This window comes from Elaeis guineensis, chromosome 10, assembly GCF_000442705.2.
Source record: "Elaeis guineensis isolate ETL-2024a chromosome 10, EG11, whole genome shotgun sequence".
Lineage (NCBI taxonomy): Eukaryota > Viridiplantae > Streptophyta > Magnoliopsida > Arecales > Arecaceae > Elaeis > Elaeis guineensis.
In genome coordinates this window covers 17,869,848-17,888,379 of record NC_026002.2, presented here as the reverse complement: position 1 = coordinate 17,888,379, position 18,532 = coordinate 17,869,848, and the positions used below count along the sequence as shown (strand labels likewise).

At 40.4% G+C, this 18,532-nt stretch overlaps 1 protein-coding gene and 1 pseudogene across 1 annotated transcript; both read left to right on the top strand.

The window, feature by feature from the left end:
- The first annotated feature begins 5,019 nt into the window (after positions 1-5,019).
- Positions 5,020-6,472, top strand: LOC109506354 (uncharacterized). The gene is made up of 4 exons (XM_073245146.1): positions 5,020-5,103; positions 5,224-5,475; positions 5,533-5,799; positions 5,881-6,472. The coding sequence occupies exons 1-4, from the start codon at positions 5,020-5,022 to the stop codon at positions 6,337-6,339; spliced, it is 1,062 nt and encodes a 353-aa protein (XP_073101247.1). The 3' UTR covers positions 6,340-6,472.
- A 7,998-nt stretch (positions 6,473-14,470) lies between these two features.
- Positions 14,471-18,468, top strand: LOC105052905 (uncharacterized; annotated as a pseudogene).
- Positions 18,469-18,532: the final 64 nt, after the last annotated feature.

Genomic DNA, 18,532 nt, shown 5'->3' with positions numbered 1-18,532 from the left:
GCACTACTGGTCATATTTTACACTTAGATTTGACTATTTTAAGGACATGTGATGCTATACACAACCTTTTACCTATGGAGGCTTGAGTTCTCCCACCCCCATGAATATTTTACAGTGCAGGCATGGGTTGTGGTGGAGAAGAACAGTCATCTGACTCACCACTTTAGCATCTGAACTATCCCTTTCGTTCCTAACATCTTGTCATTTCTTAAACTTCTTTTTGGGTCATGGGTTGCAAAAATGCTACATTAGTTCGTATATTGCCGACTAATAGCAGCAGCTGCAGGTTAGGGATGGCAATCAGATTGGGTTGAATATTTGATCGATAAAAAATTTATCAATCCAAATTTAAGGTTTATTATATGAGTCAAAAATTCATATCTAAATCTGATTAGTTTATTAAATAAATAATTTAACTAGATCCACGATATATTGAAATAATTAAATGGGTTAAATGGTTAAGTATTGCCATCCGTATGGTTGGGATATTTGGGTTGTTTCTTATCATGCCTTGTCTCTCATTTGTGCCCGAAGCATGACGAGCTTTGTCTTGTTTATAAATTGGAGAAGGATTAATATGGTATTAATGTGTCATTAGATTGTTAGTACTCAAATGTTAGAATGGTTTTACTACAAAAATATTGATCCAGGCTTGTGGTTATGACATGAAGGGATGCTTGCGATAAGAAAACATCAACAGTATTGGAACTTTCCATATTTTGTGCATTTGAATTTTCAAAAATCATGTGTTTGGTGTCATCAGGCTCCATGAACCATGGACATCTAGTTTCAATCTTACGAAATAACCATGGACTCCATGAACCATGTGTTTGGTGCATTTGTGTCTTCTCAATAAAAAAAAGCTAAACTGGACTGATTTTAAAGCAAATGCAGCTATCGACGTGATGAAAGTTGGATTTTGTGTGGGTGTGTGTTTGTGAGAGAGAGAGAGAGATAGAGAGAGACTTGAAGGAAAAGTTAAACCAAATCCGTTTACATCCACTTATCATCATGATGAAGGTTGGGTTTGTGTTCTTGAGAGAGATTGGGGGTGTTTCTATTTTACTATATTTTATTCCATTGCTTAGTTTTATCCTGAAGAGAAATTTTAGTTCTCTGTTTTGTGGCGCTTTGTAGTGAAATGTAGATGGAAAAGTATCAACATTTGGTTATGCTAAATTATCTTTTTCTCTCTCTTTTCTTCAGATTTTTTAGTTTATACTTATTTAGAGAGAGATGATTAGAACGTGGATATGCTTTAGAACGTGGAGATGCTGATGAGATTTTCTTTTTACCTGTAAATTTTTTCTTTTATTTTTATTTTCCTTATATATTATTAATGATGAAAAAAAGGGCATAATGTGTTAGGATCCTATGGACAACATTGATGTAGGTTCGTCGCACCTAAAACTAACTTTAAAAAAAAAAAGCAAATGTTTATCAAATATTATGTTCATCCGGTTCTTTAATTAAAACATATTTATAAATATTCAAAAATTAGTACATCAAAAAAAAATTATGAAATTTATATTTTTCTTTTCTAAACTAAATCTTATTTGGATTTCATCAAGGTAAATATTTTGGTGCTTGCTGTCCTAGTTTGAGCTATTGATGGCAATCTAGACTCGAAGAATTTTTTTTCCTTTTTAAGATTCTTCTTCAAATTAAAATTGTACATGAATATATGAGTTTGCTTGCAAAGTTCTTCAACCATACCGTGCCCTTCTTTTAAAGTTATCAAGACCTCTCAGAAGGTCCAAATACTCAATTTTCTAACTTTTAGAGGCTATTTGGAATTCTGTAAATGGAGCTATACACAGCTCAAGTTGCAAATGTAGCTTAGCTTGCTTATTTGGATATTTATGACTCAAATTGCATTAGTAAGTTGAATTGATTGTCGGATTGCACCTCAAGATTATTTTATGATGAGTGGATTTGTAGTCAAAATGGCTGCAGAATAAGTTACAATCACTCGAGTAGATATTTTAATTAAAACAAATATTCCTTTTCTTTCTCTCTCATCTATTTCACCACCTCCTCCTCTTTTGCCATCCACTCTCATCTCTCTGTCTCCATGCGCCACTTTTGGCCCCTGTTTTGCCCTTTAATTTCTCAACCCTCAAGGCTTCCATTGTTGCTTGCTCTCTTTCCATGGGCACCCAAGTCCACTATATAGCTTGTTGTCAATTACTTTGAAGATAACCTCTTCATTCAAAACAACCTTTGTCTCCATGCACGTCGAGTGCTCCAATCTAGTGCCCATTCACAAAGTGTTCAATCGAATGTCAGTCAAAGATGCTCCTCCATTTTCCAACCTCCTCCAAACATAAGAAGTGTGTTCCCTTCAAGTTATAACTAAGTTGCAAACTTGCAATGCAATTTGAGTTGTAATGTGCTGTGAGTTGTAATGCAACTTCAAATGCAGTACTTTAAACAACCTCTTATAGTGTCGCAAGTAGGTTCAATCAGGTCATACCCTGGATCCCATTTGTATTTGATTTGGACCGAAAATAGAAAAAAAAATAAAGTTTAATTTATTTCCATTTGAGTCAGGCTGCATCATGTTTTGGATTTGTTTTAGAAATCAAAAAGATTTTCTTTGGTCAAGAGCAATCCAAACAAAAATTATAAGAAATGGAAAGAAATTGATTACTTGATTACATCCCAAATAGATCAGATATCATCAATAACCAATTTAATACAATATTTGGTTGACCACACATATAAAATATCATCAACAACATCATTGATGATTACCTATACAAAATTATTAAAGTGATTTTTTTTTGAAAGTTAAGAAGGCTTAGAAAAACATGTTAGATTAATTTCCAGTCACCTTACCTTAAGAGTAGGTACTTGGGTGGCCTACAAGTAATCCACGTTCAAGATGATGAGCATTTTTCTAAGCCTAGCAAGATTGTAAGAGTAACTTAAATTTAAATAAAATTGGGTTAATCTAAGGTTAGATATGATTAGTAGTGAGTGAATCCACTCCACTTGCGGCTCTGGCCATAGGAAGGCAAATGCTATGCTATCCCAAAATGCATCATTTTTGTTGTTGAGATGCTGAGCACAATAATGGAGTTCTATATCACCATATCTTCGAGGAATCCTCCACACTGTCCTCTATCAAAAGGTGAGGTGAAGGAATATTGTTGCTGTCAATCTCCTCATTGTCTATTTATCGAAAATGAGCACCTACAAAATGAAGTCCACACTAACCAGAGTTGTCTTCGGTGGAGACCCTACAATGCCTAAGTTAGAGGAGGAAACTAGACAATAGTAGTATGAGAAGAGAGACAGAGCTCAGCGTATCAAAATTAGTTTACCGAAACCTGTTGCTTTATCCCCTTTTTATAGAGTAGATCGTCGTAACTGTCGAATATGGTCCCTCATTTAGCGGCGTAGAATCACAGGATGGTAATCTCGTGGTAGGTTATTAATCTCCATAGATTACGTCGCGATATCAGTGGAGTAATCATCCGTGACGGTTATGATATATTTGAATGAGTCGGCCGACTGTGCATCGGGAGTCGATTGTCGGTTAGTAACTCTGAAATACCGACGGTCAAAGTAGTTTATTGTCTGTAGAGTCCGAACATCGACCGCCTACCAATCTTGATTCGATGAGGAGTGTTCGATTGGTCGGTTGAGAGTAGCGTCGGCCTGTCGAGTTAGTAATCGCTTTCAGGGTCGTCTTTGTTTAATAGGCCTGAGTCAGATGTCGAGCGGATTGCGTCGGAGATTGGTCGGTGTATGGAGGTCAGTCTGTTTTATCCCAATAGTTGCCCCCCCACTCTCGAGTTCAATGGTGAGTTGTCACGTGCGTAGCCATGTGATCAGTTGCTTTGGACGAGAGGAGTTGTTATCTATCATATCGAGTCTTGGTTCTGCCGCCATATTCTCTGAAATACGGTCGATCATTCACTTTGTCATCCTCATACTGTCGCATTAGCAAGGAGATTTGGTGTCAGGTGTCATTTGCGGAAGGTTAGTTGGCACCAGCTGTTACATTGGGAAGGCGAACCGGCGTCGTAGGATTTACTTCTGGCATGTAGATTTTTGCCATGTGTCGAGGTACCAATGGGTCAGAGATGTTCACGCGGATAGGGATGACATGGTTCAATCTGGAGCAGGTGCGTCAAACCATCTGATCCATGGTCGGCCCAGATGTTACCACGTGTCGTCATCCGATATATCTTTGATTCGATTGCTTTCATCTCGACCGTTGATAGATCTTATATTTAGGGTCGCTCTCAACCAAATCTTTACTTTTTCCTGTCCTTGGTACTGGGACTCTGCCCCTACACCCAAGGTTATTGCTCCAGCTCAGGTTAACTTTTCTTTCGAGTCCTTTTTCCTTGAAGTTCTTGTCTTTTTAGAGTCATTTTCATGGCTAGGATTTCTCCTTCTCGGAAAGATCGGTCGGAGAATCCGACTGATGAGTCCCAATCGAGTCCGAACGTGGAGGCTTCTTCACTTTCAGAACTGAATGTTGAATGACTCCGAGAGCAGTTTTGCATCCCAGAGCAGTTTCAACTTTTCATCCCCGGGATCGATGGTCGAGTGAATAACCCACCATCGGATCAGATGGCCTTCTATATCGAAGATCTTCGAACGAATCTTCAATTTTCGATTCTAGAATTTATCCGAAATATCTTGGATTACTATGGACTCTACCCGACTCAGCTGGCACCGAATTCGGTCCGGCTGATACTCAGCTTTGCCTTATTATGTCGGATGTTGCCGACCGTCCCCCGCCCTTCTCTTTTTTGGATTTTTTTCATCCTCCAATCTCACCCGAAGGCCCGAGGGTGGTGGTTTTTCAACCTCCGAAAAGATCTTTCATTCATCATCGGTCTTCCATCGTCCATTCATGGATGAAAGAACCAGTTTTTCTTCGCCTCTTCTTTTCTTCTCTGGGGTTTTTCTTCTCATTGGGGCAACCCTCGAACTGGTCCTAATGACAACAGCCAAGTGGAGGTTGACAACCAGGAGGACTTTCATTGGTTGAGAAATATGTCGGTCCCGAAACAGAAAGAGCTTGTAACTGAACAGGCACTTTATGACGTCGGCCTTAATTCAGTTCCTCGCCTAGGTATAGTACAGAATAATTGATCGGTTATTCTTGATTTTCTTCCTATTTGCTAACTTGCACTGACCTCCATTGTAATTGCAGCTATGCAGTGAAGAGTACGTGTGTCGGATGCTGACATTCGTCAGCATGCTGCCAAGAAGAGGACAGCATCTAAGGTCGGGCCTTTGCGCCCGCCGAAGAGGCATCAGGCACCAGTTCTGGCCGGCATTTCAACGTTGGCTGTGAAACCCGACGTCCCACCAGTATCGGGTTTCAAACCTATCTTGGCGCTGTCGGCTCCGGCAATGCTTCCTGTTGCACCGTTCGAGAAGAGGGTGGTAAGGGAGACCACTGAAGCAACATCGGTGGTCCTGCCATCCGAGGAGGTTCGGGTCGAGGTAGGAGAACCCAAGCAATCTGCGGCTGCATCGGTCACTCATTTAGTCGGGGCATAGTCGAGCTCGAGCTTCCCCTCGCTCTCGAACATAGGGCCGCCGACAAGAGATCGAGGGAAAGCTTTGGTGGCATCGACGGATGAAGTCGCCTCAGAGGGCCATGCGGTGCACTTCGACCTCCAAGTGCCCGAGGGTGAATCAGCTTTGGTCAATTCTGTATTGGTCAAGCGATTGTGTCAGGCGACCCTTCTTCTGGTTGATCGGGAGCATCGGAGGAAACGGTCGGTGGTCGAGATGTTCTCATCCTTTTACCCGACAATCATCGGGGTAAGTTTCTTTGGTAAAACCCTTCTTTCTTTTCTCTCTTCTTTTCTTTTTTTTTTTAACCGACTTATCTTTTGTTTGCAGTTGATCCACGACATGTCCGATCTGGAGGCTGGCTATACAAAGCTCGCCGACATTCGGAGTGCGTGGAAGAATATGGTGGCGGCCGCTGATGTCGAAAAGGCGGTCGTGCTTGAACAACTCAAGTCGGCAGCGGAGCGGGAAGCTAAACTTAAGGAGGAGGTTTTCCAACTTATCGATGCCTTTATATCCTCGGGGGCCGAACTTAAATCGGCTCACGGGACTATTTCGGCTCTTGATGTGCAGGTCAAGAGCAAGAGGCATTCTCTCCATCGGCTTCGACGAGAGCGAGATGGGTGCATTGAAGAACTCAAAGCCGAACGTAGGCATCATCGGGCCAACCTGGAAAGGTTGGCACTAGCCGAAGAAGAATTGTCATCTGCTCAAGCCGATACTGATTTGGCAAAGGCAGAAGCAGAGTCGGCAAAAGAAGCACTGGATCGGGCAGTCAAAGATTTTTGAGGCTCAAAAGAGTTCAAAGAAGAGATCCTCGAAGGCGGCTTCGCTTCGTACCGTGTCGGGTATGAAGACGGCCGCAATGCGGTCAGAAAGTTATCCCTCCGAGATTAGAAGATGGTGCTGATGAAGAAGAAGCCGCACCGACACAGGGTGAAGTACCGACCGGATCTGAAATCATTCGAGTTGGCGATGCTAATCCCGAACAAAGGAATGATGATGAATCTTAGTCAATGTATCTATATTATCTCTTTTTTTTATAGCCTGATACTTGTAGTCAGATTTTGATCCGATTTTATATTTTCTTTTCTGATAATGAATAAAAATATTTTTCTTCAAGATAGAATTTTTGTTTGCTGAAATGTCTGTGATGTCTATCTGTGGAATAATCTTTGAATGTAGATCGTAGATCCGACCATTCCATAGATTGTAAGGTCTGCTAGTCGTGTAGTTTTCAACATATTTAGTTAGGATAACGATAGTAAGTCGTATATCCATTATCCGGATCTTGATCAGATTTATACGTCGTATTATCTGATAAATGGTGGCAAGCCGAATATCTCTCGACTGACCGTGACTATGTCGGTATAATTTCAATCTGACTTTGATCGTTTTGATATTTTATCTTCCTTAGTTGATACCAAGTCGGCAAATTAGCCAGCCATTTGAATGGAAGCTGACTATGGGGGCGGCGCGGCTTTTGTGGAGGAAATCTGCATGGCCGGTGCTAGCCTCCTGTTGAAGTAGATAGATCGATTCTGCAAGGGAGTCGGAATGCAGTTGATGGTCAGGCTGAAGATTTCTGACTTCTTTGGAAAGTCAGGCCCCAAGCCGTGACATCGATGATCCGGCCTCCACAACGAGGACCAACATTTCATTAGAAGTCTGGTTTATGATTCTAGCACAGAGCTGTATTTTCAAGTGTGTACAAGGATTACTGATAGTACAACTTTAGATTGTCGACGTTCCATGTTTGGAGAATAGCCAAACCTTCCAACATTTCGAGCCGATAGGCATCCGATCTGTTTGTCTCTGATATCCTGTAGGGTCCTTTCCAGTTCGGAGATAGCTTTCATTGATCTAGAGATTTTGAAATTTTTGCTTTTCTTATAACTAAGTCTCCTGATCGAAAAACTTTTGGTTTAACTTTGGTGTTATAGTACCAAACTATCTTCTATCGATATGTGGCCATGCGAAGTTGAGCTTCATGTCGGAGTTCTGGTAGGAGATCTAAGTCGGCTCTCCGATACTTAGAGTTGTTCGATTTATTGTATTGCTCAACTCTTATCGATGGTAATCCGATCTCGAGTGGGATCATCGTCTCCATCCCATAGGCTAAGTTGAAAGGAGACTCTCCAGTCGGTATACGAGAGTTGTCCGATACGCCCATAAGACTGGATATAGCTCTTTGACCCAAAGACCTTTAGCCTCATTCAGTCAGGTCTTTAACCCATGCAAGATTGTTCGGTTGGTCACCTCAACCTCTCCGTTTGATTGCGGGTGCCTGACTGATATAAGCTTATGTATAATATGGAACTTCGTACAGAATTCTCTGAAGTCCTGATTATCGAATTGTTGTCCATTGTCTATGATTATGGTATGCGACAGTCCGAATCTATAGATGATGGATTTCTGGATGAAGTCTTTCATTTTGCGTTCGATGATTTGGGCCAGGGGTTCGGCTTCTATCCACTTGATGAAATAGTCGATTGCAACCACTATAAATTTTTTTGGCCAGATGTCGGAGGAAAAGGACCGAGTATGTCGATTCCTTACTGAACGAAAGGCCAGGGTGCGACAATGGACGTTAGCTGACTGGGGGTTGATGCTGTATGTTGGCATACTTCTGGCATGGTTGGTACCTCCGAATCAAGTCAGCCGCATCTTTTTTCATGGTGAGCCAATAGTAACCTTGTCGCAAAATCTTATAGGCTAGAGACTTGCCCCACAAGTGGCTTCCACAAATTCCTTCATGTACTTTCCTAAGTGTATAGTCAGCATCGATCGGTCCTAGGCACTTCAGTAAGAGAAGGGAGAATGACCTTTTTGTAGAGATGACCATCCATCATCACATATTGGGAAGCAGCCTATCGAGTTCGTTTTCCTTTCGTAGGATCTTCAAGGAGGACTCCGTCGGACAGATACCGAATGATCGGATCCATCCAACTAGATTCGACTGTTAGCTACAACACTTTTTCATTTTTGTTGATGCCCGATTGCTCAAGACACTCCACGGATGTTCGACCTAACGAACTGTAAGCAGTCGTTGCCAATCTGAAAAGTGCGTTGGCTCGAGCATTCTCGATCCTGGGTATGTGGAAGATCTCAAAGTATCTTAAATTCATCATGAGGTCTTTCACCTTTTGAAAGTATATTGCCATGATCGGGTCTCGAGCTTTGAATTCACCTTTGACTTGTCCCACGATCAGTTGAGAGTCGGTGAAGACTTTCAGACTGTCAATCTCGAGCTCCATGGCCATTTTCGAACAGGCTAAAAGAGCTTCATATTCGGTTTGATTATTTGAAGCTTTGAAGTCGAACCGAAGGACGTACTCGGTGACTACCCCTTCTGAGTTGGTGAGAATGAGGCTAGCCTCCTTCATAGTTGCATCTTCCGACTTGTTGTCCGCTATTGTGCATTCTGCGATGAAGTCGGCTAAAACTTGTGTCTTCATGGACGGTCATAGTCGGTATTATATGTCAAATTTGTCTAGCTTCACCGCCCACTTCGTCATTCATCCCGATGTATCAGGATGGTGCAGGGTCGCTTTTAATGGTTGATCGGCAAGGACCATAATAGAGTGTACCTGAAAGTAAAGGCGAAGCCGTTGCATCGATATGATCAAAGCGTAGATCATTTTCTCCGCTCTTGAATATCCGACTTCGGCATTGTGGAGTACTTTATTGGTGTAGTAGACAGATCAGTGAATTCTATTTTCACCTTCCCAAACAAGTATCGAACTAACCGTCTCTATCGATGTAGCCAAGTAGAGATATAGTGTTTCTCCGACCTTTGATTTTATGAGCAAAGGTGGGGAGGCCAAGTACTTCAAATCCTCAAAAGCTAGTCGACATTCATCTGATCAGGAAAAATCTTTCATTTGTCTTAAAGTCTTGAAGAATGGTAGACACCTCTCAGCCGACCTAGAGATAAATCAACTGAGTACGGCAATTCTGCCATTCAGTTATTGTACCTTCTTCTTCGTGTTTGGATGCTTCATGTCGATAATAACTTTTATTTTCTCGAGGTTGGCTTTGATTCCTCATTGCAAAACAAGGAATCCAAAAAATTTCTTCGAGGTTACTCCGAACGCATATTTGGTCGGATTTAACCTCATTTGGTGTCGTTGGAGCATGTTGAAAGTTTCTTCCAAGTCTCGAATATGATTCAAAGTTTGGGTAGTTTTCACCAGCATGTCGTCCACGTACACTTCTATGTTTCGTCCGATCTGTGCTTTGAAGATTTTGTTGATGAGTCGTTGATAGGTGGCTCCGATATTTTTCAGACCGAAAAGCATTATTTTATAGTAGTATAAGCCCATGTCCGTCACGAAAGTCATGTGTTCCTCGTCCTCGGTGCCATGCAGATTTGATTATATCCAGCAAAGGCATCCATGAAGCTCAGTAGTCGATGATCCGATGTCACGTCTACCAGCTGATCGATCTTTAGCAGTGGAAAGCGATCTTTCGGACAGGCTCGTTTCAGATTAGTGTAGTCGATGCAGATCCTCCATTTTCTGTTAGCATTTTTCACCATGACTACATTGGTGAGCCAGTCTGGATATGTGGCTTCTCTGATGAAGCCCGCTGCGAGTAGTTTATCGACTTCCTCATCGATGGCTTTCTATCTTTTCGGGGCAAAGGACTGCTTTTTCTGTCTCACTGGCTTGACGTTAGGACTGATGTTGAGCTGATGAGTCATTATTTTTAGAGGAATGCCGAACATGTCTATGGCCGACCAAGCAAAGATGTCGGCATTGGTTTTGAGCAATTTGATTAGTTGTTGTCACTCCGAGTCGGACAATTATGACCCAATTTGGATCGTTTGCTCGGGATTTTTTATTATTGGGATGGAAGTCAATTGTTTGGCTGGCTCACCCCTTTCCTAGTTCTCTCTTTGGTCTAATTTGTCGACTGACAGAAAGTCCTCAGATTTATTATTCTGGGCAGAGATCGTGAAATAGCGTCGGACGAGTTGTTGATCTACGCGTAATTCTCCGATGTCGTTTTTGGTCGGGAATTAGACCAACAAGTGGTATGTCAAGACTATCACTCTCAGGATATTTAGTTCGAGTCTTTTGAGTATGGCATTGTAGGCCGAGGGTACTCGGACGACCGTAAAGGTTATGAAGACGATGCTTTGTTGTGGTTCAATCCTAGTGGTTAGGGAGAGAGTGATTTCTCCTTCCACTGTGACCGCATCTCCAGTGAAACCGACTAACGGTGTCAAGATTTTCTTGAGTCAGTCAATCGATGATTTCATTTGGGAGAAGGTTGAGTAAGACAAAATGTCAGTTGAGCTTCCATTATCAATAAGTATCCTTTTTATATCATAATTCGCTATTGTTGCTAAAACAACAACAGCATCATCGTGGAGAGTTTGAATTCTCCGAGCATCTTCCTCTGAAAAGGTTATTACATCATGGAGTCTTGGTCGCTTCATTGACTCCTCGTTGGAAGTTGCCCCCCAGTCCAACCGTCTGGTGATCATGTTGATGACTCCCATGGTCGGTTGGTTATTCACAGCTTCTTTAGTCGTTTGGGGTCGTCGATCGGGAGGGGGTTGAGTCGGCGGCTTCCTTCTATATTTTTCGAGGTAGCCACATCGTATCAGGACTTCTATTTCATCCTTGAGCTGGATGCATTGTTCGATGTCATGACCGTGGTCTCGGTCAAACCAGTAATACTTCCTTCGATCACGATTCTTCACTCTCATCGATGGAGGGTGTCGTAGATATTCCGTCCCTTCGATCTTCATGAGGATCTGTGCACGAGGAGCAGAGAGAGGGGTATAGAAATTATACCTATTATGTGTCGGCCTCGGACTCCGTCATCGGGGTGAGGCTTGCTTATTGGATGGGGGCCTACTTGTTTCGATCGGAGCCCCACTCTTCTTCTGCTTTTTCTTTTGACCTTTGTTTTCTGTCTGGTGCCAGTCAGAAGCTCCTTCATCTGCGCGCATATATTTATACGCGGGTTCTAAGAGTTCAGCATACGTCTGAGAGAGAGTTTTATCCAGTGAGTACGTGAATTGGGACCCCCTCAGACCTCTTTTTATGATCGATATGGCCATGTCTTCATTGAGGTCCCTGACCTCAAGCATGGCCGCATTGAATCGGACCACGAAATCTCAGAGTATTTCGGTCTCTCCTTGTTTGATCGAAAAGAGACTATCCGAGGTTCGTGGCAGCCTCCTGCTGGTGCTGAAATGGGCCACGAAAGAATGTTCCAGCTGCTCGAAGGAGTGGATACTTCCCGATCGAAGCCCAGAGTATCAGGTCCGAGTAGCTTTCCAAAGTGTAGCCGAGAAGCTGATACACAGAAGGGCATCAGTTGCTCCCTGGATTGTCATGAAAGCCTTATGGCTCTCGAGATGATCGATTGGATCGGTGGAACCATCATAGGGCTCCACATGCGGCATCTTGAACCGAGTCAGGATTGATTCGTTCAAAATAAGTCGGGAGAGAGGCTGGGCGGTATGGAAATCGAAGTCATTTGACGATTTCTGACCGTCTGTCTGGAGCTGGACGAGTCGGCGATCGATTTTCTTGAACTTATGTTCATAGTCTTCAAGCCGCCGGTGATGGAAGACTCCGGGGGTTGATCCTCCCGATGAATTAGAGGCAGACAGTGTTCGCAGTCACTTCCCCTTCCTTGTTCGATCTAATTGAGAAGGAGAGGGGCACCGTGAATGGTGGGTGGTGCATCGAGAGTGCCGTGAGTGCCGCTGCTCATCCCGTTGAGAGAGTCGAGATCGCCACTCTGATGGAGGAGATGGAGATCATCGCGGATGACGGCGGCTATGCTTGGAAGGTGCTGAATGAGCCATCGGTTGCTCCGCCGGCGGTTGTGGTGGCTGGATTTGCTGTTGTTGGAGGCTTTTGACTACCTCCGTGAGGACGTTCATTTGTTGCACGATCGTAGCAATCTGAACGTCTGTGGTAACCACGAGGTGTGAAAAATGGGCTCTGCTACTGGAGGCAGAGGAGGGGCCTCTTCCCGTCGGGAAGTGTCTCATCGAGCCGATCGCCGTTGATCATTGAGCTCTGGTTCTCGTCATTGCGAGTTTTCTTCTTGCCGCTGTCTTTCTCCTTCCTGACGCGCCAATCTGTTGCTGCCAATCCCCTTGTCACCTGTTCATCGGAACGAGCACCTGCAAAATGAAGTCCGCACTGACCGGAGTTGTCTCCGGTGGGGACCCTTCGATGCCTAAGTTAGAGGGGGAGACTGGGCAACAGTAGTATGAGAATGGAGATAGAGCTCAGCGTATCAAAATTAGCTTACCAAAACTTGTTGCCTTACCCCTTTTTTATAGAGTAGATCATCGTAACTGTCAGATATGGTCCCATATTTAGCGGCGTAGAATCATAGGACGGTAATCTCGTAGTGGGTTATTAATCCCCATGGATTATGCCGCGATATCAGTGGAGTAACCGTCCGTGATGGTATGATATATTTGAATGAGTCGGTCAACTGTGCGTCAGAAGTCGGTTGTCGATTAGTAATTCTAAAATACCGACGGTCGAAGTAGTTTATTGTCTATAGAGTCCGAATATCGGCCGCCTATCGATCTTGATTCGGTGAGGGATGTTTGGTTGGTCGGTCGAGAGTAGCGTCGGTCTGTCAAGTTGATAATACTTTCAGGGTCGTCTTTGTTTAATGGGCCTGAGTCAGGTGTCGAGCGGATTACGCCGAAGATTGGTCGGTGTATGGAGGTCAATCGATTTTATCCCAACGAATATATTACATAATGGCTGCCAATTCTACATCATGGGAGGTGAATCAATTAATAAAATAAAGAACTAGGGATAAATCTCCAATTATACTTTCAACTTAAAAGTAGCTACCCATTTGAGTTTCAAGTAAAAATAGCTACTCATTTGAAATATGAGTTAAAAGTAACTATCCATTTTGATTGAAGTAATCTTTATACCCTTATATCTTTTAAAAGACTCTTGTATTATATTATCATAGTGTAGTATTCCTTTACAATAATATAGTATTACATTATATTAGTATATTATTATTTTATAATAATACAGTATTACTTTATTATATTATATTAGTATAGTATTTTTTTATAATAATATATATTATATTATATTAGTGTAGTATTCTTTTATAATAATGCAGTGTTGCTTTATTATATTATAATAGTATAGTATTTCTTTATAATAAGGTAGTATTTAGATCTGTTCACGAATCGGACTTGGGCCTAGGAAATATCAAAATTTACATAGGTCCGGTCGAAAGCTGATTAAAAATGAATAGAGTCTAGACCCGAGGCCGATCCATGAATAACCTTAGTAGTATTACATTATCATAGTTAGTATTTCTTTATTGTAGTATTACTTTACAACAATGCAGTATTATTTTATAATAATATAATATAATTTTATAATATATAATATTACTTTATAATAGTTTAGTGTTGCTCTATAACTGTAAGGTCAGTTGGTCATGTCATCCTCATTTGAATAGTTACTTTTAAGTTATATTTTAAAATAGAGATATCTTTAATAAAAATAAAAAAAATATTTAAAAATAAAATAATATTATAATATATAATAGTAAAGTGTCCAAATCATAAACCGTGTTTCTTGTGTAACAATTTTTTTGGAAAATATATTATACATCATCTGAAATTACCAAATACCAATGATTTATCCCGTATATAAAATTTTATTCCCGTATCCCTCCTCCGTAAATCCATCCGTATCCGTCGAACAATGGGAACTGTCGGATCTTTCTAATCAAGTCCAAGATACTTTCCATAGCAACACGTAGATAAACGCATCTTATATAATATTTTTTTTCCGAGAAACAAATAGAAAAACACCAAAGCCAAAGGAATCCTAGTATGCTTAAATTTCCGGGTTGTCCCAGGAACAGTTCGTTTAGAATTAGAACAAGGAGACCAAAAGGTAACAAGCTATATATATATAGAGAGAGAGAGAGAGAGCGCGCATCAATTCTGGATTGATATTACGAAACATGGGTTCATCAGGGTCTCGCCTGGGTGCCAACAACAACCATGGAGGAGAGCAGAGAAGTGCAAGAGGCGCTTCCGAACCGGTTAGACCCCACCGTCTTCCTTCTTCTCTTTGTTCTGTTCGTACAAGTTTTGTCGTTGTTGTTTTCCAAAACTTACATTTAGATAGATTGTATATGAAAGAAATGTATAGAAGTAGAAGAAAGAGATTTTTTTTTTTTGGATGCAATTGCTTGAAAGGAATATGTTCGTCTACTATATTCTTCTCTCTTATATCGGCAGTGATTTTGTTTGTGCGTGTAAACTTGGAAGGACACTCCGCCTACGTTCTGCTTGTTATATATAACAATCAAATAAATATTTTGACAGATTTTCCATACAAAAGCATGGAACAAAGCAATAAGAATTTTAATTATGTTTGCAGTGTTTTCAGATTTGTGGTGGATCATACTTGATCCATTAAGCCAAACTTACCATAAGTTCTCTTCATTTATCATTGATGACCTAAACCTTTTTGTCTTTTCTTGGGGTAAAAAGGATTAGGACTGATTCTCAACATATGAATGCCATCCTGGTCATGCCTGAAAGGTATATTATGAACCATGGTTCAACATGTATTAATTATAGTCGCAAACTGTGATCTCGCAATTCATTATTAGTATAATTTTAACATGTCTTTAGTTATTTTTTCTTTTCCTTTTTCTTTTTTTCACGCACCATCCAACACCATGGCCAACAAATGTTTAGTTATTTTGTATCTTTTATTTGAAAAAATAGACGTGGGTTCTATTTTCTTCGATATTCCTCATAATTGCATGAAGGCATTCTCTGAAAGAAGAAACTTTTTTTTTATTATTATTAATGAGCTGTTAAAGAAGATACTTTATATTCAGCCTCATGTTTGAGGATGTGGTGTATAGGGCTAGAATTGAAAATATGCTAACCTGTACTAATAGGTGTAAGATCATGTTGCCTGTTGTCTAAGCAATGAGCTTTGTTACAAAAAACTGCTGAGGTTTCCCTTCACCTAGCTTTTACAAGAAAAAAGAAAGGAGGTGTAAGTTATTTCAGTTTACAATGGAATTTACCATCTGTAATGCATGCAACGAGGGGTAGTGGGAGGGGAAGAGGGGGCCGCTAGAAATAATAGACTGCATAAGGAAAGTGTTGCCGCTAAATCCCAGTGGAAACTATGTCCGGAAATCAATCAGGCACCTCGAAAGGTGCAGGCCATTCACGATGACTAATGGATCTACGAAGAATGTTCACTCATCAGAATATGTCCGGCAGAAAACTCTCCGATGATTAAATCAGCTGGAGTTTATAGAACAATTAAAGAAGGAAAAAGAAGGAGAACAAGAGCAGGATTTTCACTCTAAAATGGAGCTTACCCGAGGGAATCTTGACCATTGTCATGATAGTAGATAGTAACCATTGTTTTTGTGTAGCATGATAAATGAGCTCATATCTTCCAAGTATTCAATACATCTCCAATTAGGATTAGTGGATGATTGCTTGCTGATCATAGCTAACTACTTTCTTTATTTATTTGGATTCATGTATAGCCTGTTCAAAGATCAGGGAATCAGATTTCATCATCAAATCAAGGTTTGTATGATTGCTTGAAAAATTTGATAATTGATGATAAAGGTATTTCCGATCACCTAAAATTGTAGCACAAATTGTTTTACAGATAAAAGTAATAATGAACAACCATATCAGCAACAGTCAATGAGGTCTGATGAGGCCAATGTAATAGCAGCAGTAGAAAGGTCTTCTGAAATAACAATCAGTGAGAATGCAACTCAAAGGACCGAACGACTGCACAGAGAAAGCAAGAATGAGAAAATGGTTTCTTTAACTCACAAGGGTGACAATCCTACCTCACAAAAGGAGACTGAGAAAACTGATGCACAGCTTTTATCTGGTGATTTAGATGATGAAGAATGTCCTATCTGTTTTGAAGGTACAGTAGCAATTTAAGTTTCAAATTTATTTAGTGGATCATATAGCTTCATTAGCTGCAAAACAAAGGAAAAGGGAACTCCACCTCTAAATTTCTGTAAAATACACTAACATAACTTTGCATGCAAAGATGAACCTGATATGATCATCACCACCATGCCAAGTGACAAGTATGAGCATACAACTAATAATCTGTAAAGTATGAAAACAAAATTACAATTAGATATAGACCACCCAAGTATGCATAAGATCTAAGCTAATATGTGGCAGTTTGTGCTCAATTCTTGAGAATCCACTATTTAGGATGCTTGATCTACTTTACAATTCCTTTTCTCATCTTTCTGCCAATCTTTTTTCTTTTTCTTTTCCTCTAAATTAAGAACTCTCTTATATGCACGGTGGCTTCCTTTCTCCTTAATCGAGCCGAAGTCCTGGATGCTTCAATTTCTTTTTTCTTGAAAGTTGCAGAAAACCATATTTAATCTCAAGAGAATATTTCTCAGAAATTAGATCTTTTGTCAATAAATAAATATCCCCTCTTTTGTTTAAAAAAAAAATCAAATCAAATGAGCAAAAACTTGACACTATTTAGTCTTTGTGCTTAAAGAACTGAAGAAATGGCTCTAGAAATGATTTCAGCTAAATAGGGTTGAACTATAAAAACAGACCAAGACTGAGTTTCATGTGTCATTTCAACTGAAACTTCAATCTTGCTTGCGATGTTTGTACAACAGAATCTCAACTTAGTCTTTCAATTCTATCCACTTATCTTAACTGCAAGCATGATCTTTTGGAATTTATAAGGTTAATGATCCACACATATAGATGTTCCTCATCCCTGACTAAGTAGCTTTGTACAAGACTACCGAGCTGTACCATTGTCAGTGAAATGCAGGCACAAGATTATATTTCTGAAATATGCCTAACTGATGCTACAAAGTTAACATTGACAGCATCATGCAAGTCTGTGCATGGATAACCTAGCTTTTGTAGAAGTTTCATGTTCCCTAATCCTTCCTTTGCTTTGTTTCTCTTTATGGATAATATCAACTTGTCATATTTGTTGCAACACAATTAAGCGAACTATAATACTAATGACCTGTACATCTGACAATGATGAAGCAAGAAATGAGTCACCTTGGTGTTAACAAATTGTAAGTTTTGCAATCCAACGCTTGCCAAAGCATGTTTGTTTCAACATTGACCGTAGAAGAGACTAGAACTATAGGCCATTAATTTTGTTATTAAGTAAATGTCTTTGCTCCCAATGGATAAACATATCATAAATCCAACAAACATGCTCAAATGAATTAGAAACTCTTGCACCATAAAATAAGGTCACAAAGATTTCTAAATGACATTTATAGAGTAAGAGGACTCAAAGTACCACAGCATGTAGACTTGTTCGTGATGAGCTGACAAGTCAGAACTCTTTGTGCTTCACGTAGCTGAGACATGGGAGCATAGGGAGGTGTAGCCAAGTTAATATATAGCCAATATATTGATTGTGAAGTTGTATCATGAATGATTCTTCATATATTCTTATGTGATAGCTTAGAAACAGCTTAATATTAACACAGAGGGTCATCCATAGTTTTAAATTAACACAATGTTATGATCTCACTTTCCTTTTAATGAGAAGATTATATTATTCATGCATTTCCTTTATGTGTTTTTCAATGGCAGAATATAACATAGAAAACCCAAAGTTAATTCTCAAGTGTAGACATCACCACCATATGCAATGTATCCTTCAGTGGATGGAAAAAAACCCAACTTGCCCAACTTGTAACCAGGTATATGCTGTTCCCCCACTCATGAATCACTACTCCCTCTTCTTCCCTTCTCGCTTCCCTCTTGGCCATTCTGACAGTTACAATAATCTGATTATCGATATGCTTCTTCTATTTCATTAGGTGACAACTTTCGATGAGATCTTTTAGAATCTGCAACACTGATGGTTACCAAGGATGTAATTGGCAAAAAAGACGACATTCCTTCCACAGCTAGCAAATGCCAGCA

Coding starts and splice junctions, on each gene's coding strand:
- LOC109506354 (XM_073245146.1), top strand. CDS start 5,020: ATGTCGGTCCCGAAACAGAAAGAGCTTGTAACTGAACAGGCACTTTAT. Junction 5,476..5,532: donor CCGAGGAGGTTCGGGTCGAG/GTAGGAGAACCC, acceptor GTCGGGGCATAG/TCGAGCTCGAGCTTCCCCTC. Junction 5,800..5,880: donor TTTACCCGACAATCATCGGG/GTAAGTTTCTTT, acceptor TTTTGTTTGCAG/TTGATCCACGACATGTCCGA.